The sequence below is a fragment of the Microcaecilia unicolor genome, chromosome 3, assembly GCF_901765095.1.
Source record: "Microcaecilia unicolor chromosome 3, aMicUni1.1, whole genome shotgun sequence".
In the NCBI taxonomy this organism is placed as follows: domain Eukaryota; kingdom Metazoa; phylum Chordata; class Amphibia; order Gymnophiona; family Siphonopidae; genus Microcaecilia; species Microcaecilia unicolor.
Window position 1 is genome coordinate 364,088,478 of NC_044033.1, and position 25,506 is coordinate 364,113,983.

The 25,506-nt window shown below is 48.0% G+C and overlaps 1 protein-coding gene across 1 annotated transcript in view; it reads right to left on the reverse strand.

Moving 5' to 3' along the window:
* Window positions 1-2,638: 2,638 nt before the first annotated feature.
* Window positions 2,639-25,506, reverse strand: part of FAM184A (family with sequence similarity 184 member A) — a 306,691-nt gene continuing 283,823 nt past the window's right edge. The window contains exons 17-18 of the mRNA XM_030198559.1: window positions 4,900-5,090; window positions 2,639-3,289 (exon numbers count right to left, since the gene is read on the reverse strand). Coding sequence (XP_030054419.1) covers window positions 3,220-3,289; window positions 4,900-5,090 — 261 coding nt within the window. The 3' untranslated portion in view covers window positions 2,639-3,219. The remainder of the gene's footprint in view (window positions 3,290-4,899; window positions 5,091-25,506) is intronic.

Consider the following 25,506-nt stretch of genomic DNA (forward strand, 5'->3'; position numbering starts at 1 on the left):
TGGTCGTTTCTGAGATGGGCGTCCTCGGTTTCCATTATCGCTGAAAACCGAGGACAACCATCTCTAAGGATGACTTAAATGTTAAGATTTGGGCATCCTCGATTGTATTATCAAACGAAAGATGGACGCCCATCTTGTTTCAATAATATGGGTTTCCCCGGGACGTCCTGCGAGGACGCCCTCAGGAAAACTTGGGCACCCTGTTCGATTATGCCCCTCTAAGTGAGTTTGAAGCCCTAGTTACCAATGGCCATTGCATTCATTTCAGCATACAAAGTAACATAGTAAATGATGGCAGTTCTTTGAACTCATCCGAAGTTTATAGCTTATATGGTATTAATTTTCCATGTTAAGAAGGCATTAGTGTGTCCTATGTTCTCTCCAAAGCCTTATATCTCCACATTCTGAACTATAAATGGGCTCACACTAACAACCTCTAAGCACTGAATCCATCGGAAAGTCTAGGCAGCTGTTTCCTTTCACCCCAATAAAAATGGCATTTCAGTGCCAAAAGAACTTTAGCAAATTGACTAGCATCTTGAATTCAATCCTGTTATGAACAAGCTGGAGCTCCTCTGACCACTAAAATTAAATCTCACTAGATCAGAGCCATTGCAGCTACTCTGGCTCTCCTGAAGTCAACTTTGCTGGATACTATCTGTAAAGTAGTGACCTGGTTACTTCTGTGTGGACCAGGCCAGTTTTTATGTGTTTCCAATGCTCTCGTATATCTTTTTTTAATGTGGGGGATGCTTCTGAACAATACAGAAACAAATGAGCATCACTAAGTTTGAGAATATACACCTGCATGCCTGACTGAGTCCTGGTGGTGGAAAAATCATTATTGCTTACCTGTAATAGATGTTTTCCATAGACAGCAGGATCTATCAGGCACACAATCCCTCCCAACTCTCTGCTGCATTACTTCTTGAGCTATGGAACGGGGGAGACTGCTGTGTATGGGAAGGACCATGCATGCTGAAAACTTTACATGAAGCTCTGGGAGAGCTGCTCTGTCCCAGTGCCTTATGATTGATTTATTTGGGGATTTAGCTCACACCTTTTTCAGTAGTAGCTCCAGATGAGTTACGTTCAGGTAGACTAGGTATTTCCCTGTCCCTGGAGGGCTTACAATCTAAGGTTGTACCTGAAGCAATGGAAGGTTAAGTGACTTGCCCAAGATCACAATGAACAGTAGGGGAATTCAAACCAGGTTTCCCTGGTTGTCAGCCCAGTGCTCCAACAAGTAGGCGGCTACTCCACTCCTATGAGGTCACCTGCCTTTGCATGACTGATCAATTGTGCTGTCAGCTGTTACAGGAGAGGAACTGTGCTTTTTCTAAAGTTGAGAAAAAGAGCTGAAAAGTGTAGCAACCTGGTAAAAATGCAAAAATAATTTTACTGCTAGGCACTGTAGTACAAGTAGAACTTAGTGATCTCATTCAATAATACTGATATGGTTCTTTGGGTTTAATATACCGCTGCTTTGTTTACATCACTCTGACTTAGGCTCACAGAGTGATAGGTGCACGTAATGGCCTGCCATCTGGACATGATGGAAACAAATACAGTAAAAGAATTGAAGAAAGCCTGGTATAAGCACAGAAGATCCCTAGTTGTGTAGAACGGAAGAAAAAAACAAAGGTCACCTGAGGTCTCTAGCATCTCAAGAATGCATTTGGGGCAAACTGAATGGATCATTATCCAATGTCACATTCTGTTTCTATACACATATGAGACACATTTTAGTTGCATATTGTAATTATTTATGTTAAACATCAGGTTTCAATATATGAAAATTGCTTGAAAGTCTTATTTTAATGATATAAAAATTCTTAATGTAAACAAGTATGGTTATTTCTCCACAATGTTAAGGCCAATTAAAAATTCATATATTGATATACTAGTCAATTTAAACCTAGGATTTCAATGTTACAGTTCTACTGAGGCTTAAATAAGACATGATGATACATCTTTTAAAATGTAGTAAGCACCTTTTATTTTTTAACTGTTAGATAATTAATTTTTGTAAATACCACAAAAATGGAATAGATTTAAGGCAGTGGAGTGTGGCCTAATGGTTAGGGTGGTGGACTTTGGTCCTGGGGAACTGAGTTCAATTCCCACTTCAGGCACAGGCAGCTCCTTGTGACTCTGGGCAAGTCACTTAACCCTCCATTGTCCCATGTAAGCCACATTGAGCCTGCCATGAGTAGGAAAGCACAGGGTACAAATGTAACAAAAATTAAAAAAAAATCAGTGCCTAGGGATTTAAGTAAATATAAACTAGGAGATGAAACATTTGCTTAAAGTCCAACCTAATTTTTATTGCATTTTATGATGAGAAAATGTTTGTTGTTTAGATTTTCTGCCTGTGATCTCAATAGGCAGATGGCCAAACCCATAAGTGGGCTGGTGCTAAGCCACCATGAAAGAGTATACAAATAAATACCAAGAGACACAGAAGTATTGCTCCACAACAAAAGGACAGGATGATTAGGATTCTGATGGACATGAAAAAAAAAATCACTCCTCACAATTTAAATTTCACAAAGGGAAAGTCTTGAAGAACTGCAAGAATTTCTGTTTCAACTTAAGTCCTCTGACAGCCATTAGCTCAGAGCCAATCCCTCTAAAGCTTAGTTTTCTGAAATTGCCTGATAAGCCAACAAATGTTTAGATGTTTGAAAGTGGCTGAAAAGATCATGAAGCCTGACATAGCAGTTGAAGAAAGTGATAAAATGAATGCAGAATGGAAGGAAGTGCTGGAAGGGAAGCGTCTATATAATGGACACAGAGAAAAATCAGTCCTGGAATGTGAGTGCATAAGTTGATATGTGATTTTAGAGTTTTTTTAAAGCAGAATATTAAAAGTCTTTAATGAAAGCCCTGGAAAGTACATGTGCAGAACTCATGGTGAGAAGACATTCTTTGACCTATGGAAGTTTATTATGCATTTATTACAAAGTTTAGATTTTCATTTTAATTAAAAATAAAAATAGCGATTGCTACACGCACTGTGTAGTAACGTACAGAGTGATTCCAACAATTCACAAGAAAAACAGTGCATTTTCAAATCAGAGAGAGACATACACTCTCATTCACAGTTTTTGACATGGTTACTGCAAAGCTTCTTCACATAGGATTTTTTATAAGGTCATGCTCTTACAAATAGTCCACACCAAAGCTGTGCCACAAAGGGGGAAAAAAGAGCATCCCTCAGAATGTGAAGTATCGGGCAAACCACTCCTGGCGCTGAGGATCTGGTGGAGCTTCAGTCTGATGAGGGCTAAATTCATAAAAGAGAGAAACATTACAACCCACAACCAAATAAATGGGTGTAAAAAATTTAGTTTTGGGGAGAAAAAGGAGCAAAAAGCATAACTGAGAGAGTGCATGTACAGTACTTCATAGCAGAAATCAAATACTCTTTGTTCAAAAATTATTGTCCCTTTTCAGCACCTGTGATCATCCATTCCACTAGTATGCATCAGCAGCATAGAGAGTGCCAATTAACAGCCTCATCAAAAGATAATACATTGTTAGCTAGTGTACAGTGAACTTAAATGTATATACAAAATACTTAGATTTCAAACATCCTTTTTTTTTTTTCTTTTAGTAAAGTCGGTTTTGAGAAAGATAATAAAAACGCATTCTTTCAGAAATGTGTTTAATAATGATGGATTTCTCACAGATTTAATAGGAATACACATTTTAGGTTGCTTCCACAAACATGTAAAAGTAGTTTTATGGAGATGAATTTAATAGGTTTATTACAAACTCAAAAGGAATGTAATAATGCAGTACAAGTTTTTCTATCCTTTATTGCTACCCCACAAACATTTGCTATATTTATCAGAAGGGAAGCTAGTGCCAAGAAACAATTTCAAGTGTTTTAAGTGGGGTTTCTTTTACTCTAAATATAAAACATACCAAAAGGATACCATTCATATCAGTGGAACGGGCAAGGCACAGAAGCAAGCAAACTGCAGCATTCCCATTCCTGAAATTCATGCAGATTTATACTCATGCTACAGACATCTAAACGTGTATGCATAGTCCATGCACAGAAAACAGGAGCAAAACCAGTATCTGAAAAAAATGTTAGCTGTTAATGCAGAACTGTTTACCTAATAGTATTTTTTTCATATTTAATCTTTGATTTAGAACCATGTGATGAGGCTGGCAAAAAGTCATCTCTACGGCTGTTATCAGTAAAAATGCTTTAAATTTGCAGATGGAGGGTATAATACGAGTAGAATGGCAGCACCAAGTCGAGACTAGGTACAACACTTCTATTCTTCATCCCGAATCCAACTGTACGGGGTATCAACTATATACCCTTCTGAATAGGGGCAGTATGGCTTAGTTTATTCTCCTAGCAATACATTTTATGTCATTTAATTTTAGGCCAGATGCAATACTAATTTCATTTGATTAGTTAAAAACAACACTGAACAACTAAAAGCAAGGCCATTTTTAGAATGAACTTGCCTTTTTTATGAAATATGGCACAACAAACAGGTTAAAATGATTACAAAAAAAGGTATGTACACAAAAACAATCAGATGAAGGCGTTACAAAATACACAAGTCTAAAAATAAAAATTGGTAAAATAACACACACACTTGGGAAATATTTACTAAACTGCATAGAAGAAACAGATTTGTAAACGGTTTTATAGTTTTATAAATTATACACAGAACATGTTGAAAAATATGTTTCACATTCTATAACAAAAAGGAATACTGTCAAGAGAGGTCAAAATTGTATTGTATAAAAGATAAAATACAGTATATCGCACAGTGATATCTATAGTCTTTAGCTTTTAAAAGTAATAGCTCTCGAATCTCAGACGTTTTCCAAGTTTTAACAAGTGACAGGTGAGGCACAGCTCACCTCAAATATGTCTTGGGTGCCACTGGCTGTGGAAGTGGTTTGCTGCTGTTGAACTCAACATCATGGATGGGTGAATTAGGAATGGGTTCCAAGCGGGTAGGATGTCCATTGCCCACTCCACTAGATTCCATGGCACTTAGATTGGGGGCACTCACAAACCTGTTTGCCGACTTATCATTCTTCTTCTTTTGCTACATTAAAAATAACAAATATAAGGAAGGTTCCCTGTATTAGACTATTCATGAATGATAAGACAGGACAATAATTACAACAAATACAATAGAAGGGGAGCCAATAAATAAAGTGAATTAAAAAATATAGAATACAATTTGGCAAATATTGATCATAATGTCATTTCTGTGCTGCTTATCCTTACTACAGAAACGGCATGCACATTGAAGTTAGTTTTTTTTCCATTGATTGTTTCAGAATATCTTAATTTATTATTGTTGAAAATAAAAAACAAAACAAAACCAATTTTACTATAAGTTTAAAAAAACTTTACTATAAATCTGTAGTTTGATAGCTATAAGCTTTGTTCACAATTAGGGCAATTTTATAAACTGACACCAAGGGGTATGGGCCATTAACTGATAGGTGACTAGAGGCACTATTCTAGAAGGCAGCAAAGTAGTTTATAGAATACTATAGATTCTATGCATCACTTGGCGCACCAACTTACACCTGCCATTGACATGGCATAGGAGAGCGCACCTAAACATAGGCGCACCAATGCCAACTTACATTAGTATTTTGTAATGGAATCATGGCACCAAGATGCTGTTATACAATTGGTGATACACATATGGTACTGGGGTGGCTAAACTGATGTGTGAATTTATAGAATTGCCCTGAATATGCATACACTTATTATATATGTCTCTAAGTGATATACTGGGGGGAGCCAATAAATAAGGTGGATTCAAGTATAGCATGAAATATATATGTATATAAAATCATTATTTGATTAAAATAATGCTAAATATTTTTCCAGTCTTTTACTACCTTAAGGCACTATTTATTAAGCTGTGCTGTAGGCATGTGCTAGTGTTTTTAGTGCGCACTAATGCTAGAGACACCCACATATTCCTATGGGTGTCTCTAGCATTAGTGCATGCTAATTTTTACCGTGCACTAAAAACGCTAGTGCACCTCACAGGTCTCCCACTTAGCCATCTCTCTCCTCTTCAATCTGTTCAAAATTCTGCTGCATGACTAATATTCTGCCAGGGTCGTTATGCTCATATTAGCCCTCTCTTCAAGTCACTTCACTGGCTTCCTATCCGTTTCTGCATACAGTTCAAACTCCTCTTATTGACCTATAAGTGCATTCACTCTGCAGCTCCTCAGTACCTCTCCACTCTCATCTCTCCCTACATTCCTCCCTGGGAACTCCGTTCACTGGGTAAATCTCTCTTATCTGCACCCTTCTCCTCCACTGCTAACTCCAGACTCCGTTCCTTTTATCTTGCTGCACCATATGCCTGGAATAGACTTCCTGAGCCGATACGTCAAGCTCCATCTCTGGCCGTCTTCAAATCTAAGCTAAAAGCCCACATTTGTGATGCTGCTTTCAACTCCCTAACCCTTATTCACTTGTTTCAGAACCCTTATTTTATCATCCTCACTTTAATATTCCCTTATCTTTTGTTTGTCCTGTTTGTCTGTCCTAATTAGATTGTAAGCTCTGTCGAGCAGGGACTGTCTCTTCATGTTCAAGTGTACAGCGCTGCGTACGTCTAGTAGCACTTTAGAAATTATAAGTAGTAGTAATAGTAAGTATTTAAGGCCTTGTTCTCCTAATCTTTCCTTTTAAGGCCTGTGGGGCCCTTTTACTAAGGTGTGCTGAAAAATGGCCTGCGCTGGTGTAGACATGTGTAGGTCCATTTTCAGTGCACCTGCAAAAAAGGCTTTTTTTTTGCCAAAAATAGATGTGCGGCAAAATAAAAATCAGCACACATCCATTAACTTAGGGATAAAGTCTCATGTGTTAACCAGGCGGTACTCAGCGAGCGTACACTGCTGATTACCGCCCATTTAGAGCCACAGGGTAGAAAATAGAAATTATTTTCTGCTGTGCATTTTAGATGCATGTAGAAAATAGAATTACCACCCAGGGTATGCGGTAGACAGGCGGTAGTTCTAATTTGATGCATGTTGTATGCATATAGGCACCTACGCATCTTAGTAAAAGGGCCCCTTAATTTATCAGTGTAGTTTGCTATTGAAAACAAATGGCGAGAAGCCTTAGTCATGCCCAAGTGAAGGGGCATGATAGTTTTATAAAACGAATAAAGGTATGAGTGAAAACTGAGTTGTGATATTTGACAAAAAATTACAATATATTGTGTTGCTTAGTAAATCTATTGTAAACAACAATATACAGCAATCTTCACTTTCTGTGTGTCACGGACTGTCACAGAGTTCGGAGTAGTGAGCCCTTGGGCCACTGCCAGTGACCGGCAGCAGCAGGTGAACCACCCAAACAGGAAGCAAGGCTGAACACAGACAGGCTGGTACAAGCAGGACCGGAACTAGCAGGATGGGAACTGAAGCTGTATATGAGCAGGGCTGGAATAAGCAGGACTGGAACTACTGGACTGGAGCTGAAGCTGTAGATAGGATTCCCAGACAGGATTTAGGATTCTCAAACAGTCTTCAGGATTCTCAAGCAGGCTTGGCTGGAACAGGATTCAGGCAGAGCTGGAATGGAAGTTGAAAGCAGACAGGGCTGGAACAAACAGTGGAGGAACTGAAGCTGAAGACAAACAGGGCAAACAAGCAGGATAAGAACTAAAGAAGGCTTGCAGGGTTGGAGTAGAAGTTGAAGACTGGCAAGACAAGAACTAGCAGGGATGGAACTGCAACAAACACACAGACGAAAACTCATCTGAAGACCTCTGTTGCAAAGGCAAGCCTGAAAATTCCCAGGTGCTTAATAAAGGCAATTACAGATGAGGTCACAAGTAAGTCTGGAATGCTGGAACATCAGAATAGGACTGGAATGGGCTTGGCTGGAACCGGATGCTGGAACATGTTTGGGAAACGGAGAAGACAGTCCACAGAAGCCATAGGGCCTGGCCACCAGGAGGCGAGGTGAGCGTAGGCATGGGATACAGTCACAACCGTGACACTGTGAGATATAATAGCTCTGCTGCCAGATGAGTTCATAGGGATAGAAGAGCAGATACATGGGCAGACTAGGTGGACCTTATAGCCCTTTCTTTTCCTGTCATAACACTGCAAACCCTAGTTTTCTAAATCTCTTTAATCAAGACCTATCTACGCCGTTCTCGAGGCCACGGGTCTTTGAAGTCGAGGCGGGCTCAATCTCGGGAATCCCTAAGGGAAGTGCTGTCCGACACCGAAGTCTCGTGGGAGTCTGAAGAGGATCCCAGGTACTTTTCCTCCGCTGAATCCTATGGGATTTCTTCAGAACCTTCCCCTCCACCTGAAAGAAGGCTATCACCACCTGAGAGCCTCTCTTTCACCTTGTTTCTGCAGGAAATGGCTGAGGCCATACCCTTCCCATTAGAAATGGAGGATGAGCCCAGGGCTAAGATGCTTGAGGTCCTGGACTACACCTCTTCACCTAAGGAGGCAGTGACGGCCCCCCTGCATGAGGTACTCAAGGCAGTCCTCATGCAGAACTGGGCGTCCCTTCTGTCCCTGTGGTCCACAAGAAAACTGACACCCAGTATCGGATCCACAGGGAACCTGGGTTGGTGAGGTCTCAGTTACTCCACAACTCCATGGTGGTAGGTGCCAAGAGTATTAGGGACTATGCTTTGGCGCCCCCCGGCAGAGAAGCTAGGACTTTGGACTCTTTTGGGAGAAAAATGTATCAGGCCATGATGCTCATTGCCCATATACAATCATATCAGCTCTTCATGAGCGTCCACTTGCGGAACTCGGTGAGGCAGCTGTCTTACTTGGTTGATGTGCTCCATCTGGAGCACGACAAGCCTTTTCGCTAGCTGGTCAAACAGCAGAAGGCGTGTCACAAGTTCTTGGCCAGGGGCATTTACGATACTTTTGGCATGGCATCCAGAATCTCTGCCCAAGGTATAACGATGCACAGACTCTCATGGCTGCGTGTCTCTGACTTGGACCTTTCGGTTCAAAAGAGAATGGCAGATGCCCCATGCCCGGGGAATAATCTTTTCAGAGAGAAGGTAGAAGAACTGCTTGACCATATCAAGAACATACTGATACTATGTTTTCTCTCTCCCGCCGGGCACCTTCTGCTACCACCTCTTCATCCAGGAGGTATTTTGGTGGGTCCCGGGATACTTCTTATGACTATTCAAGGCATAGGTATGCCCTTGGCAGCTCATCAGTCTACTCAAGCCACACCCCAGCGTGCTGTTCTCATCAACAGCGTTCACCTAAGGCCCCTGCTGCTCCCCAGCAAAAGCAAGGGAGGAGCTTTTGACTGTCTCCAGCAAAGCAAAGCCACCATAAAAGTGTCCATACTGGACAACTTACCAGTCAGGGGAAGGTTAAAGTTTTTTCACCAAAGGTGGCCTCTCATAACCTCCGACCGGTGGGTTCTTAAAATAGTTCAGTTAGGATACACCCTAAATTTGAAATCCAAACTTCCATTCTTTCACCTCCCAGCACAAGCAGGTGCTTACAAAGGAACTCTCCACCCTTCTAAAGGCCCATGCAGTCAAACCCACCATGGGAAGAAGGGCAGGGATTCTATTCCAGGTACTTCCTTGTGCAGGAAAAAAAAACAGGGGGGGATGCATCCCATCCTAGACCTAAGGGCCCTGAACAAATTCCTGGTTCAAAAAAAGGTTCTGGGTCGTTTCCCTGTGCACCCTTCTTCCCATGATTCATAAAAATGATTGGCTATGCTCTCTGGACTTGAAGGATGCATATACACATATCCCGATACTTCCAGCTCACAGGAAGTATCTTTGGTTTTGGCTGGGAACACATCATTTTCAGTACTGCGTGTTGCCTTTTGGCCTCGCATCAGGTCCCAGGGTGTTTACCAAATGTCTAGCGGTAGTTGCAGCGTTAGACTGGGAGTGAATGTGTTCCCTTATCTCGATGATTGGTTGGTGAAAAGCACCTCGGAGGATGGTGCTTGGGAATCCATCTGGAAGACTATTAAAGTGCTCGAGCTACTAGGGTTCGTAATAAATTACCCCAAGTCCCATCTCTCCTCAGTACAGCAATTGAAATTCATAGGAGCCCCGCTCCATACGCGGACTGTTCAAGCCTATCTCCCAGAGGCGTATAACCTTCTGTCCCTCGCATGCAAAGTTCGGACAATGCAGCAAGTCACAGCTTGGCAGATGTTGAGGTTGTTGGGCCACATGGCTTCGACAGTATATGTTACACCCATGGAAGGTCTGCACATGAGAGCTGCTCAATGGACCCTGGCTCCTCAGTTTTATCAAGCCATGGGAAATCTAGAAGATGTCATCCAAGTGTCCCCCGAGCTGGTACACTCTCGTTAGTGATGGACAATTCGATCCAATCTGACCATGGGACTTCCATTCCAAATTCCTCAGCCACAAAAAGTGCTGATGACGGATGCTTCTCTCCTGGGGTGGGGGGCATATGTAGATGGGCTTCACACTCAGGAAGCCTGGTCCCCGCAGGAAACAGATGTTCAGATCAACTTGCTGGAGCTCTGAGCGATCTGGAATGCTCTAAAGGCTTTCAGAGATTGGCTGTCAAAGCAATTATCTTAATTCAAACAGACAATCAGTTATGATTATTAAACCAACAAGCAGAGGAGCACTGGATCTCGCCCTCTGTGTCAGGAAGCCATCCAGATATGGCTCTGGGCACGCGGTCACGGAATGTTTCTACAAGCCACTTATCTGGCAGGCACAAACAGTCTGGCCGATAGACTGAGCAGGATAATGCAACCTCATGAGTGGTCCCTGAATATGGGTGTAGCCCACAAGATCTTCAGAGTTTGGGGCACCCCCTCTGTGGATTTTTTTTGCCACTCAGTACAACCACAAGGTCCCTCAGTTCTGTTCCAGACTTCAGGCCCACGACAGACTAGCATGAGATGCCTTTCTCCTACATTGGGGAACAGGCCTTCTGTATGCGTATCTTCCCATACCTCTAGTAGGGAAGACTTTGTTGAAACTCAAGCAAGTTCGCGGAACCATGAATCTGATTGCGCCCTACAGGCCGCATCAGATATGATTCTCTGTTCGTCTCGAATTGTCCTCTGAAGAACTGTGGCATTTGGAATGTTTCTGATCCTCATCACTCAGAACAAGGGGTCGCTTCTACATCCCAACCTCCAGTCTCTGGCTCTCATGGCCTGGTTGTTGAGGGTCTAGAATTCGCTTCCTTGGGTCTTTCGGAGGGTGTCTCCCGGGTCTTGCTGGCTTCCAGAAAAGATTTCACTAAGAGGTGTTACTCTTTTAAATAGAGGAGGTTTGCCATCTGGTGTGACAGCAAGGCCACAGATCCCCTTTCTTGTCCTACACAGACTCTGCTTGAATAACTTCTATACTTATCAGAGTCTGGCTCAAGACTAACTCCATAAGTGCAATTAGTGCGTATCATCAGCGTGTAGAAGGTAAGCCTATCTCTGGACAGCCTTTAGTTGTTCGCTTTATGAGAGATTTGCTTTTGTCAAAGCCCCCTTTCAAACCTCCACCAGTGTCATGGGATCTCAATGTCGTTCTCATCCAGCTGATGGAAGCTACATTTGAGCCACTGAACACCTGCCATCTGAAGTACCTGACATGGAAGGTGGCTGTTACTTCAGCTCGTAGGGTCAGTGAGCTCCAAGCCTTAGTAGTGCATGCACCTTATATCAAATTTCATCACAACAGAGTAGTTGAGGGCCTTTAGGTCTAGGATGGGATGAAACCCCCCTTTCCTTCTGCCTTTTTGGGCACTAGGCAGTACTTGGAATAGAATCCCTTCCCTTCTTCCCCTGGTGGAATGGGTTCAACCTCCATGAGCCTTATGAAGGAGGGAGAGTTCCTCTGCAAGCACTGCATGGTGCTGAGAGCTGTAAAAGGATGCCTTTGGTGGACAGTTTGGAGAAACTTGATGGCAGTTGAGGGCGTATCCCCCAAACTATTTTGAGAACCTATTGACTGGAGGTTATAAGGAGCCACCTTTGAAAAAAAGAAATTTAGCTTCTCTCCCGAGAGTTGTCCGAGATGGTCACTTTTACTGTCAGTCAAAACCTCACCCCCCTACTTTGACTGGTGAGCTGGCTAGGACTTCTGGGGTTTCTGCTGTCCAGGTCTGGAACCAAGCTCCATGAGACTGCTGGGAAGGTCAGGCCTTTGAGAGTAGTAGGGCCGCCTCTGGTTCCTGCCTGAATACTTCTGAAAAGTGGAGGCCGCTGAAGAAGTGGGCCGAGAAATGGTTTTCATGGTGTCAGTTCTCTTCTCAATGAAGTTAGCAACCTCTTCCACCTTGTCTCCCAAATGACTGTCTCCTTGGCAGAGGATGTCTGCCAGCTTTTCCTGAATAGCTGGTTCTAGGTCTGACACACGCAGCCAGGTAGTAGCCAATGTGCAAAGTCTGGATGCCATATCAAAAGCATCACTGGTTGCCTGCACTACTTGCTTGGCTACTAACTTGCATATTTTTGAAGTCTTATCCACCAGGAGAGAGTCTGCAAACTCCAACACACTGCACACCGAGTCCCCAAAGTAAATGCGTGTGTACAGCTGATAGGCCTCAATGCAGGACACAAGCATAGAGGCTTGATAAACCTTTCTCCCAAAAGACTCCAAGGTTCTAGCATCTCATGCCAGGGATGCCAAAGTGTGGGTTCTAGAACTTTTGGCTGTTTGAGAGTAGATTTAGCCACCAAAGATTGGTGGGGCAGCTAAGGTTTCTTGAATCTAGAAGCCTTTTGGACTTGTTTCCCTAGTGTCCACCTTCTTAGGAACTGGCTACACAGAGAGAGAGAGGGGTCTCCCAATTCTTCATCTGTGCCTGCCACAGGATATTGTGCATGGGCACTGTAACAGCCTCCTTAGGGGGATTCTCATAATCGAGATGTCCAAATAGCAGCCCTAGGCTCGTTCTCAATCTCCAAATGATATGGAATGGCCCTAGCCATTTCCCTCAAAAAGCCCACAAAGGAGAATTCCTCTGGTGGGGATTCTCCTCTCCTGATGTCGAGAGGGATCTGAAGGTCCCTCCTTCAATACCTCCTCCGGTTCTACCTCAGACATCCAGGAATGGCTGGAGTCAGACTCAGCATAGTACTATTTTATCTAAGTATTTATATATCACTTAGACCTAAGCGGTTTACAGTTTTCATTTTACAGGTACTCTACCTGAGAAGGCTGAGTCTGTGCCTGCCTCAGGCAATTACACTGATGTCTAGACTCAGGGCATGAGTGCTAAGAAGGTCCTGCCCTAGATACCAGAGGAGCTTCCTCCCTTGATGAGATGGAGAGGAGCACCACCTCCTTTGAGGCCAACAATGGCCCCTTTCTAGGTGCCAGTGTTGATATCCAGGCAACAGATAAGGCATGGTCCTCCAGGACCAGCTAGGGTGGAGCCATGGCAGGCATCGATGCCCTCAATGTCTCAACATTGCTCTGGGCCAAGATCCTCTCCTCTGCAGCATGACCTGGAACCATAAAGGTGGGGTTGGTGTCAATTCGGTGACAGCCTGTGTAGTTTCTGGTGCCAAATTGAAAGGCTAGTCCTGATGATTAGGAAACTGGCACATCAGCACTAACTCCATGGAGGGAGAGTGGTACTGACGCTTCTCAGGTATCGAGGGTACCAATGACCTGGGGGTCCTAGCACTGTGCTTCGAAAGAGACTGTTGTCGGTGCTTCTCTGCCTTCGCTCGATGCATGACATCGGGATCCCTCGGTGTCGGGTCCAATGAGGGTCTACCAGTGCCCGATGTCGAGGCAGGGGGAGAACCCCTTCATGCCAGTGCATCCCCACTGTCTAATTCAGCTTCCCCAGTTATGGGGACCGATGCCTCCTGTCTAGGGTTACCATTCGTCCGGATTTCCCCGGACATGTCCTCTTTTTGAGGGCATGTCCAGGGCGTCCGGCGGATTTTGCCTGCACCCACGTTTGTCCGGATTTCTGGACAAACATGGGCGCGGGTGCGGGCAGGCGCGTGCGTGTGGGCGGGCGATCGGCGCCGTGGGTCTGGTCGCCAGTCCCCTCCCCTTCCTTACCATGTTCCCTGGTAGTCTAGTGACGTCTTCGGTGCAGGAAAGAGCCCCCTCTTTCCTGCCCGGAGCGCTGCCTCCCCTGTCTATCATCCTCCTCGGTCTGGCTGGGGATTCAAAATGGCCGCTGAGAGTTGAACTCTCGCGAGGCCGCTTCAACTCTCGGTGGCCATTTTGAATCCCCAGCCAGACCGAGGAGGATGCAGCAGGCAAGGGCAGGCAGCGCTCTGGGCAGGAAAGAGGGGGCTCTTTCCTGCCCCGAAGAGAAGACGCTACTAGACCACCAGGGCTAGATGTGAGGGGGGGGGGGGGGTATGTGAAGGGGGGGACTATGTGACAGGGGGGATAGGGGCGGAATGAGGACCCGAAGGGGGAGTGGCGGGGTCGGGGCATGAGACGTGGCGGTGGCGGGGTAGGAGAGCGTGACATGTGTCCTCTTTTCAGAGGACACATAATGGTAAGCCTACTCCTGTCACGTTTCCTGGCTGTTCTGAGCTGGCACTGGTGGCCATCTTGGATTCAGGTTTATTCCAGGGTTTGGCGGCCATCTTGAAGAGGGCTGTTAGGCCAGGGCAGCCATCTTGGAGGTGGCAGCTGCAGGAAGGAAGCCCTTATTTGGTCGAAAGGTGTTCCTGATGGGGGCTGCCATCTTGTTTTCAGCTGTGCCTGGTTGAGCCTGATTCCTTCCTATTTAAGGCTCTGCCCTCAGTCTATCAGGGCTTCGGCTTTCTGTAATGTATCTCCATGGAGAGGTGAGCCCTTGAACACGATGAAGGAAACCCTCACTGGGCTGTCGGCCAAAACCCTGAGTCTCTCTGTGCCTCCCGCCGTTCCCCAGGAGTTGAGCCCCTGAGTTCGGGCGGCCAGCAACAGAGAGACAAAGTCCACAGGGTTAGACCAAGCAGCAGGTCACAGCAAACCAGGGCTAGGCAACAGGTCAACACCAGGCAGCGGTCAACCTGGTTCTGACCTTTGCCTGTTCCTGGACCTGCTTCTGACTGCTGCCTGGTATTGACCACTGCCTGTTCCTGGACCTGCTTTTGACCGCTGCCTGGTACTGACCCCTGCCTGTTCCTGGACCTTCTAGTGACCGCTGCCTGGTGTTGACCTGTTGCCTAGCCCTGGTTTGCTGTGACCCTGCTCTGCTTGGTCTAACCCTGTGGACTTTGTGCTGGACTTTGTTCTCTCTGTTGCTGGCCGCCCGAACTCAGGGGCTCAACTCCTGGGGAACGGCGGGAGGCACAGAGAGGACTCAGGGTTTTGGCCGACAGCCCGGTGAGGGTTTCCTTCATCGTGTTTCAAGGGCTCACCTCTCCGTGGAGATACATTACACCTCCAATGCTGATGAATTGATCTTAAAAACACCAAAAAGTTTCTCGCGCAGGGCGTCTCTGCTTTGGAATATCTTTTCTGCATTTTTAAACAGAAGAAAAAATTAGAGACCTCATGGTCAGGGGCCTAGGCATGACAGACACCAGCTATGGGGTCAGTCCCAGAAATGACTCTGTTGCACCTAATGCATCACTTAAAGCCACTGGATGTTTTCTGTGACATCAAGGGGAACACAGCCGATGCAAAATAAAATGGCTCAATTATGAAAAATAAAGAAATCTCTTCGCTACCTAGCTGGTACTCTGGCCTCAGGAGCTCCAAAAAAGTACAAGGAAACTTAAATTTGCCTAAAAACTAATAATTAGAGGGGTAAGAAGGAAAAACTAGAAAATAAAAATAATGGAAAAAAATTCCATATTGCAAGGAAAGGCATTCTGAAAAAAGAAATGAAACACTGGGGAGAGCTCACAGAATTCAACCTCTCTGCAGAAAAACAAAGACTGCTAGTTCTGTATGCTCATATCAGGTGGAAAGGCACTCATGCATGTTCAGTGTGATACTACCAAAGGCGGCTTAAAGATACACAACTCGGGGTACCATCCGCACTGAGGTTCCATTGGATGATACCACCCATATGTGAGAAACAATGTCCTGCTTGTCCTTGGAGAATTTACTTTATTTACTGACAAAAAATAATTTTAACAGACACACTGAGGCTGATTTTCAGTTGCGGGACCTGTTAGACCAGCTAACTCCCGCAGCTGGCATCGAGAGCCGATATTCAATGTCTGGCTGTTTCCGGTGACCAGCATTGAATATCCGGTTTAACTTTGGCTGGTCAGACTTTAGCCATGCCAAGCCAATATTTAGTGCTAGCTGGTCAAATTCAGACCGGCCAAAGATATTCCATGGTTTCACGTGGTGAAATATGGCTTGACCAGTCTGACTTTAAAAATCATCTGATCCCCGGATATATCGCCCGATATAACTGGCTATCCACTAGCTGCTGACCGGCAATATTTAGCAGTATATGGCTGGCCATGTACTGCTGAATATTGGTGGATAGCTTGTTATCCCACATTTAACGGGCAAGGTGCTGATCCTAGCCGGTCAAATGCAGCTGAATATTGGAATGCTATCTGAATACTAATTTCTACCTGAATGTAATCACATAAACCAAAGATGATCAGAAAATATTAATATTTCCACTATTCCCTATATTTCAGTGGAAAGGAAAATTTAGGTCAAGATGGGATTCTGGAGGGAAATGGACTCAGAAGTAATATAAAGAAATGTTTTTTCACAGAAAAGTTGGTGACTGCAAGGAACAATCCAAGAAAGTATAGGGCAGACGCATGTCATCCATAGGGGTAGGGAACCAAGGGTAAAGACAGAGTTTATGTAGGGTCTGAAATACTGTAGTAAGTAAGAAAAGTAGGCAGACAATGGTTTCAAAGTCATCATTTTCTATCATATTCTATACTAGTGCAACCAAGCTCGTTTCGTCAAAAATGAAACGGGCCCTAGGAAGGCTCTAGTCTAAGCGATTTCTCCTCTCTCCCCTGCCCTCCCCTCCATATGCAGCAATTCTTCCCTCCCCTCCGTGCCCCGCGATTCTGACCTCCCCTCCATGTGCAGCGATTCTCTTCTGCCCTGCCGTCCCCTCCGTGTCCTGCGATTCTGGCCTCCCCTCCATTTCCAGCAATTCTCCTCTGCCCTGCCGTCCCCTCCGTGTCCCGCAATTCTCTCCTCCCCTCCATGTCCAGCAATTCTACTCTGCCCTACCCTAACCTCTGTGTCCCACGATTTTGACCTCCCCTCCATGTCCAGTGATTCTCCTCTGCCCTGCTCTCCCCTCCGTGTCCCGCGATTCTGGCCTCCCCTCCATGTCCAGTGATTCTCCTCTACCCTGCCCTCCATGTCCCACGATTCTGGCCTGCCCTCCATGTCCAGCGATTCTCCTCCACCCTGCCTTCCCTTCCTTGTCCTGCGATTCTGGCCTTCCCTCCATGTCCAGCGATTCTCCTCTGCCCTGCCCTCCATGTCCAGCGATTCTCCTCTGCCCTGCCCTCCATTTCCAGCGACTCTCCTCTGCCCTGGCCTCCCCTCCATGTCCAGCGATTCTCCTCTGCCCTGCCCCTCTCTCCTTGTCCCACGATTCTGGTCGCCCCTCCCATGTCCAGTGATTCCTCCTCTGCCCCTCCCCTCCGTGTTCCGCGATTCTCACCCTCGCCTCCCATCCCTTCCATGTCCAGCGATTCTCCTCTGGCCCTGCCCTCCCAGTCAGTGTCCCCGCGATTCCCCCTCGCCTCCCATACCCTCCATGTGCAGCGATTCTCCTCTGCCCTGCCCTCCCATCTGTGTCCCACGATTCTCCCCTCCCATCCCCTCCATGTCCAGCGATTCTCCTCTGCCCTGCTCTCCCATCCGTGTTCCGCGATTCTCCCCTTCGCCTCCCAGCCCCTTCCATGTCCAGTGATTCTCCTCTGCCCTGCCCTCCCATCCTTGTCCCACGATTCTCTCCTCTCCTCCCATCCATGTCCATCGATTCTTCTCTCCTCTGCCCTCCCCTCCCCTCAATATCCCGCGATTGTCCTCCCCTCCATGTCCAGCGATTGTCCTGTGCCCTGCCTTCCCATCCGTGTCCCGCGATTCTCCCCTCCGTGTCCTGCGATTTGGCCTCCCCTCCATGTCCAGCGATTCTCCGCTGCCCTGCAATCCCATCCGTGCCCCGTGATTGTCACCCTTGCCTCCCATCCCATCGAAATCCAGTGATTCGCTTCTTGCCCTGCCCTCGCCATCCCATCCATGTGCAGCGATTCTGCCCTCCCCTCCATGACCAGTGACTGTCCTCCCTGCTGCCCTGCCTGTAAGCCGTCCATCTTACCTCAGGTCAGAGTGGCAGCAGGCAGGCTGGGCTCGCGTCGCCTCCAGCATTCCCTTTGCCTTCCCTCTCAGTGTCACGCCCTCCTCTGACATCATTTTGTCTCTACGAGAGGGCGCGACAGTGAGAGGGAAGGGAACGCTGGAGGCAAGCTGACGTCAGCAACATGTTACGAACCCAGCCAGCCAGCGAACCTGAGGTACAAATTATTATATAGATATCTGTGTTCTAGTATCACAAAGCACACCTCATATTCATAGCCTGACTTACTGAGCTTTTCCCCACAGACATAAAATAGGAAGCACTTAGAGCTCCTTTTACAAAGCCGTGGTAGTAATTACCACGTGCTGAATGTGATGAAGCCCATAGAAATGGAATGGGCTTTGTTACGTTTGGCGTGCTGCTAATCACTAGCACGGCTTTGTAAAAGGAATCCTTAGTTCTCCATTTTGTAAGCTGCAGTAATGTTTAATCCAATAAAGTGTCAGTTTACCTGTTTTTGGCTGCATTGCTTCTTAGGTCTCCTGTTCAATTTTGTTCCATTATAGTTTCATACTTTCCTAGTAAAATGTGGTCATTAACAACCTCTGTTTATAAATCTCCCTGAGTCCAGCTCTTCAGTTATGTTAAATTTTACCAGTATTGGTACAATGCTTACAGGTTTTGAAAACAGTTAACCATACTGGACCAAAAAGTTGCTCGTAGCCAAGTTATTCACCATATCTGAGAATACACAGTGTACAACAAGCAACATGGTTTCAACTATAGCGAATGATACATACCTGTAGCAGGTGTTCTCCGAGGACAGCAGGCTGATTGTTCTCACGACTGGGTTGGTGTCCACGGCAGCCCCCACCAACCGGAAGAAAACTTCGCGGGCGGTCCCGCACACAGGGCACGCCCACCGCGCATGCGCGGCCGTCTTCCCGCCCGTGCGCGACCGTTCCCACTCAGTTGAATGACAAGCAAAGGAATGAGTAAAACGCAACTCCAAAGGGGAGGAGGGAGGGTAGGTGAGAACAATCAGCCTGCTGTCCTCGGAGACACCTGCTACAGGTATGTATCATTCCCTTTCTCCAAGGACAAACAGGCTGCTTGTTCTCACGACTGGGGGTATCCCTAGCTCTCAGGCTCACTCAAAACAAGAACCCAGGTCAATTGAACCTGCAACGGCAAGGGTATAACAGAAATTGACCTACAAAGAACAACGAACTGAGAGTGGCAGCCTGAACAGAATAAAAATCGGGTCCTGGAGGGTGGAGTTGGATTCAAACCCCAAACAGATTTCTACAGCACCGACTGCCCGAACCGACTGTCGCGTCGGGTATCCTGCTGGAGGCAGTAATGAGATGTGAATGTGTGGACAGATTACCACGTCGCAGCCTTGCAAATCTCTTCAATAGTGGCTGACTTCAAGTGGGCCACTGACGCTCCATGGCTCTAACACTATGAGCTGTGACATGACCCTCAAGAGTCAGCCCAGCCTGGGCGTAAGTAAAGGAAATGCAATCTGCTAGCCAATTGGAGATGGTGCGTTTCCCGACAGCGACCCCCTTCCTATTGGGTCGAAAGAGATAAATAATTGGGCGGACTGTCTGTGGGGCTGTGTCCGCTCCAGATAGAAGGCCAACGCTCGCAGTCCAATGTGTGCAACTGACGTTCAGCAGGGCGGGTATGTGGCTGGGAAAGAATGTTGGCAAGACAATTGACTCATTAAGATGGAACTCTCCGACACCACCTTTGGCAGAAACTTAGGGTGAGTGCGGAGGACTACTCTGTTATGATAAAAATTGGTATAAGGAGCATGAGCTACCAGGGCTTGAAGCTCACTGACTCTACGAGCTGAAGTAACTGCCACCAAGAAAATGACCTTCCAGGTCAAGTACTTTAGATGGCATGAATTCAGTGGCTCATAAGGAGGTTTCATCAGCTGGGTGAGGACGACGTTGAGATCCCATGACACTGCAGGAGGCTTGATAGGGGGCCTTGACAAAAGCAAGCCTCTCATAAATCGAACGACTAAAGGCTCTCCAGAGATGGCTTTACCCTCTACACGATGATGGTAAGCACTAATCGCACTAAGGTGATTCCTTACTGAGTTGGTCTTGAGACCAGACTCTGATAAGTGCAGAAGGTATTCAAGCAGGTTCTGTGCAGGACAAGAACGAGGTTCTAGGGCCTTGCTCTCACACCAAAAGACAAACCTCCTCCACTTGAAAAAGTAACTCTTTTTAGTGGAATCCTTTCTAGAGGCAAGCAAGACGCGGGAGACACCCTCAGACAGACTCAACGAAGCAAAGTCTACGCCCTCAACATCCAGGCCGTGAGAGCCAGAGACTGAAGGTTGGGGTGCAGAAGCGCTCCGTCGTTCTGCGAAATGAGAGTCGGAAAACACTCCAATCTCCACGGTTCTTCGGAGGACAACTCCAGAAGTAGAGGGAACCAGATCTGACGGGGCCAAAAAGGCGCTATCAGAATCATGATGCCGTGGTCTTGCTTGAGCTTCAGTAAGGTCTTCCCCACCAAAGGTATGGGAAGATAAGCATACAGGAGGCCGGTCCCCAAATGGAGGAGAAAGGCATCTGACGCCAGTCTGCCATGTGCCTGTAGTCTGGAACAGAACAGAGGCAGCTTGTGGCTGGTCTGAGAGGCGAAAAGGTCCACCGAGGGAGTGCCCCACTCTCGGAAGATCTTGCGTACCACTCTGGAATGGAGCGCCACTCGTGCGGTTGCATGACTCTGCTCAGTCTGTTGGCCAGACTGTTGTTTATGCCTGCCAGGTATGTGGCTTGGAGAAGCATGCCGAAACGGCAAGCCCAACGCCACATCCCGACAGCTTCCTGACACAGGGGGGCGAGATCCGGTGCCCCCCTGCTTGTTGATATAATACACTGCAACCTGATTGTCTGTCCGAATTTGGATGATTTGGTAGGACAGCCGATCTCTGAAGGCCTTCAGCGCGTTCCAGACCGCTCGGAGCGCCAGGAGGTTGATCTGAAGATCTTGTTCCTGGAGGGACCACAGTCCCTGGGTGTGGAGCCCATCGACATGAGCTCCCCACCCCAGGAGAGATGCATCCGTCGTCAGCACTTTCGTGGGCTGCGGGATTTGGAATGGACATCCCAGGGTCAAATTGGTCCGAATGGTCCACCAGTGCAGTGAATTGCGGCAACTGGCAGACAGGCGGATGACATCTTCTAGATTCCCGGTAGCTTGACACCACTGGGAAGCTAGGGTCCATTGAGCAGATCTCATGTGAAGGCGAACCATGGGAGTCACATGAACTGTGGAGGCCATATGACCCAGGAGTCTCAACATCTGCCGAGCTGTGACCTGCTGAGACGCTCTGGTCTGAGAGGCAAGGGATAGAAGGTTCTGCGCCCTTGCTTCGGGAAGAAAGGCCTGAGCCGTCTGAGAATTCAGCAGCGCTCCTATGAATTCCAGAGATTGGACTGGCTGGAGATGGGACTTCGGGTAATTTATCACAAACCCCAGCAGCTCCAGAAGGTGAATAGTGCACTGCATGGACCGAAGAGCTCCTGCCTCTGAGGTGCTCTTGACCAGCCAATCGTCGAGATACGGGAGCACGTGCACCCCCATCTTGCGTAGAGAAGCCACAACCACCACGAGACACTTCGTGAACACCCGTGGTGCAGAGGCGAGCCCAAAGGGCAGCACACAATACAGAAAGTGCCATGTCCCCAGACGGAATCGGAGATACTGTCTGTGAGCTGGCAGTATTGGGATGTGAGTGTAAGCGTCCTTTAAATCCAGGGAACATAGCCAATCGTTTTTCTGAATCATTGGTAGAAGGGTGCCCAAGGAAAGCATCCTGAACTTCTCTTTGACCAGGTATTTGTTCAGGCCTCTCAGGTCTAGGATGGGGTGCATCCCCCCTGTTTTCTTTTCCACAAGGAAGTACCTGGAATAGAATCCTTGCCCTTCCTGCCCGGGTGGCACGGGCTCGACCGCATTGGCGCTGAGAAGGGCGGAGAGTTCCTCTGCAAGTACCTGCTTGTGATGGGAGCTGAAGGATTGGGCTCCCGGTGGGCAATTTGGTGGAGTGGAGACCAAATTCAGGGTGTATCCGCACCGCACTATTTGGAGAACCCACTGGTCGGAGGTTATAAGAGGCCACCTTTGGTGAAAAGCTTTCAACCTCCCTCCGACCAGCAGATCGTCCGGTACGGACACTTTGATGGCGGCTATGTTCCCATGGATCCAGTCAAAAGCCCGTCCCCTGCTTTTGCTGTGGAGGCGCATGGGCTGCTTAGGAACACGCTGTTGACGGGAACGAGCGCACTGGGACTGTCCCTGTGCCTGAGGAGGCCTTCGGGCCGGCTGGGTGTACCTACGCTTGCTGTAGGCGTAGGGAGCAGCCTGCCGGGCCCGGGAAAAACGTCCACCTGCAGAGGTGGATGCTGAAGGCGCCCGGTGGGAGAGCTTGTCGAGAGCGGTTTCCCGCTGGTGTAGTTGGTCCACTAACTGCTCGACCTTCTCGCCGAAAATGTTATCCCCCCGGCAAGGGACATCCGCCAGTCGCTGCTGGGTGCGGTTGTCCAGGTCAGAGGCACGCAGCCAGGAGAGTCTGCGCATCACTATACCTTGGGCCGCAGCTCGAGATGCCACATCACAGGTGTCATAGATACCCCTGGATAGGAACTTTCTGCACGCCTTCAGCTGCCTGACCACCTCCTGAAAAGGCCTGGACTGCTCTGGAGGGAGCTTGTCGACCAGGTCCGCCAGTTGCCTCACATTGTTCCGCATGTGAATGCTCGTGTAGAACTGGTATGACTGGATGTGGGTTACGAGCATGGAAGATTGGTAGGCCTTCCTCCCAAACGAGTCCAGAGTGCGAGACTCCCGCCCCGGGGGCGCCGAGGCGGTATCCCTCGAACTCCGTGCTCTCTTGAGAGCAGAGTCCACGACCGCCGAGTCATGAGGCAATTGAGGCCGCATCAACTCTGGGTCAGAGTGGATCCTGTATTGGGACTCCGCTTTCTTGGGGATGGTGGGATTAGATAATGGCTTCAGCCAGTTCCGAAGCAGTGTCTCTTTGAGGACATTGTGCAACGGCACCGTGGAAGACTCTCTAGGTGGTGATGGAGAGTCGAGGACTTCGAGCATCTCAGCCCTCGGCTCATCCACAGTAACCACGGGAAAGGGAATGCAAATAGACATATCCCTGACAAAGGAGGCAAAGGAGAGGCTCTCAGGGGGCGAGAGCTTCCTCTCCGGTGAAGGAGTGGGGTCGGAGGGAAGGCCCACAGACTCCTCTGAGGAGAAATATCTGGGGTCCTCCTCCTCCCCCCATGAGGCCTCCTCTTCCTCGGTGTCGGACATGAGCTCTTTCAGCTCAGACCTCAACTGGGCCCGTCTCGACTGCGAGGAACCACGTCCTCGATGACGGCGTCGATCGGTGGACTCCTGCGCCGGCGGGGAGGAAGCTCCCTCCATCGACGTCGACTCCACCTGAGTGGCGGTCGACTCCGGTGCCGCAAGCGGCGTTGGCGGCCTCGGCATCGGGCTAGAGCACACCGGCGCCTCCATCAACGGCGCAGGGGGCGCAAGCACCCCCGGTGCCAGCAGAGCCTGGCGCATCAGCCCTTCCAGAATCCCCGGAAGGATGGCTCGGAGGCACTCGTCAAGGCCCGCTGTCGGGAAAGGCAGGGGGGGGCCGTTGTGGGTGTCGGTGCCGGAAGCTGCTCAGGTCCAGGAGACGGTACCGAAGTACCCGCGGACTGATGCAGCGACACCTCTTCAACCGAGGAGGAACGCTCCTCTCGGCACTGCCGCTTCCTGGGCGTCGAGTCATCCCTCGAGGTACCGGAGCTGGCAGTCCCGTGCGCCGTGGGCGACCAATGACGGTGTTTCTTTGCTTTCTTTCGATGCCCGTCATCGGCGCTCGGCGGCAGAGACGAAGAGGAGGTAGAACCCCCCCAGCCTCGAGGAATCGGATCCGACAGGGTTCGGTCTCGATGGCCCTGGGTAGAGGGAGTGGCCGGGGCCGACTGCCCGCGCGGCCGCTCAACCCTGCCGTCACCGGCAGGCCGGCGGGCCAATGGTACCTCTACTCCTGAGGTCGGTGCCAGAGTTGGCGCCGATTTCGTCGACATTGGTACCGAAGATCCAGCCGTCGACACCGATGCCGTCGAAGTCGACGTCAAAGGGCCGGCGCAAGTTCCGAAAGGACGGTCCCGAAGAACTTGCCTCGCCACCTGTGTCCGCTTCCTTAAGCCGAGACACAAGGTGCACGTCTTGGTATTATGCTCCGGGCCGAGGCACTGGAGGCACCAAGCATGGGTATCGGTTTGCGAGATCTGCCGGCCGCACCAACCACACTTTTTGAATCCGCTTGGGACCTTCGAGGACATCGACGGAAAAATCGCATCGGCGAAGTCAAAGTCGTCGATGGTGGCGGTGAAAAGCACACCCGAAAAGAAAACGACCACAAAGCCGCAACAAAACACCCTCGCGGCTAAGAACAACGAGGACACTTTTTTTTCTTTTTTAAGTGCGAAAGAAAAAATACGCGAACGCGTACAGAAAAAAGCCGCGGCTAGGCCGTAATCCGGTTTCCAGGGCTGACAGAGAGAGAGACGATAACACATCTCTCTCCAGCGCGGAATAGAAAAAAACTGAGCGGGAACGGTCGTGCACGGGCGGGAAGACAGCCGCACATGCGCGGTGGGGGCGTGCCCTGTGTGCGGGACCGCCCGCAAAGTTTTCTTCCGGTTGGTGGGGGCTGCCGTGGACGTCAACCCAGTTGTGAGAATAAGCAGCCTGCTTGTCCTCGGAGAAAAATTTTATTTTTACAGAAATTTTCTCTTTAACAGAGAAAATAAATGTGTTCATTTTAAGAACGCTGGGCTGTCTCTATATATACAAAGTAAGAGGTTACGTAGTATTATCGATCTACAAAACAAGTACATGTGCACTTTATTATATGTTACATCATATGATAAGCAGCAAAACGTTTCTGCAAAAGGTGCTTGCTGCATTTGACACAAATTCTTTCCACACCCCTCTTTTCTGCAGCGTCCTTCTGATGGACCTTTCTCCAGCTGATGGTTGTAACGTTATCCATCTTATTTTCGAAAGAGAAAAACGCCTATAGTGCGACCTAAATCGGGAGACGTTTGTCTCGCAAAGGCGGCCAAATTGGTATAATCGAAAGCCGATTTTGGGCGTTTCCAACTGCACTCCGTCGCGGAAACGAATAAAGTTGACGGG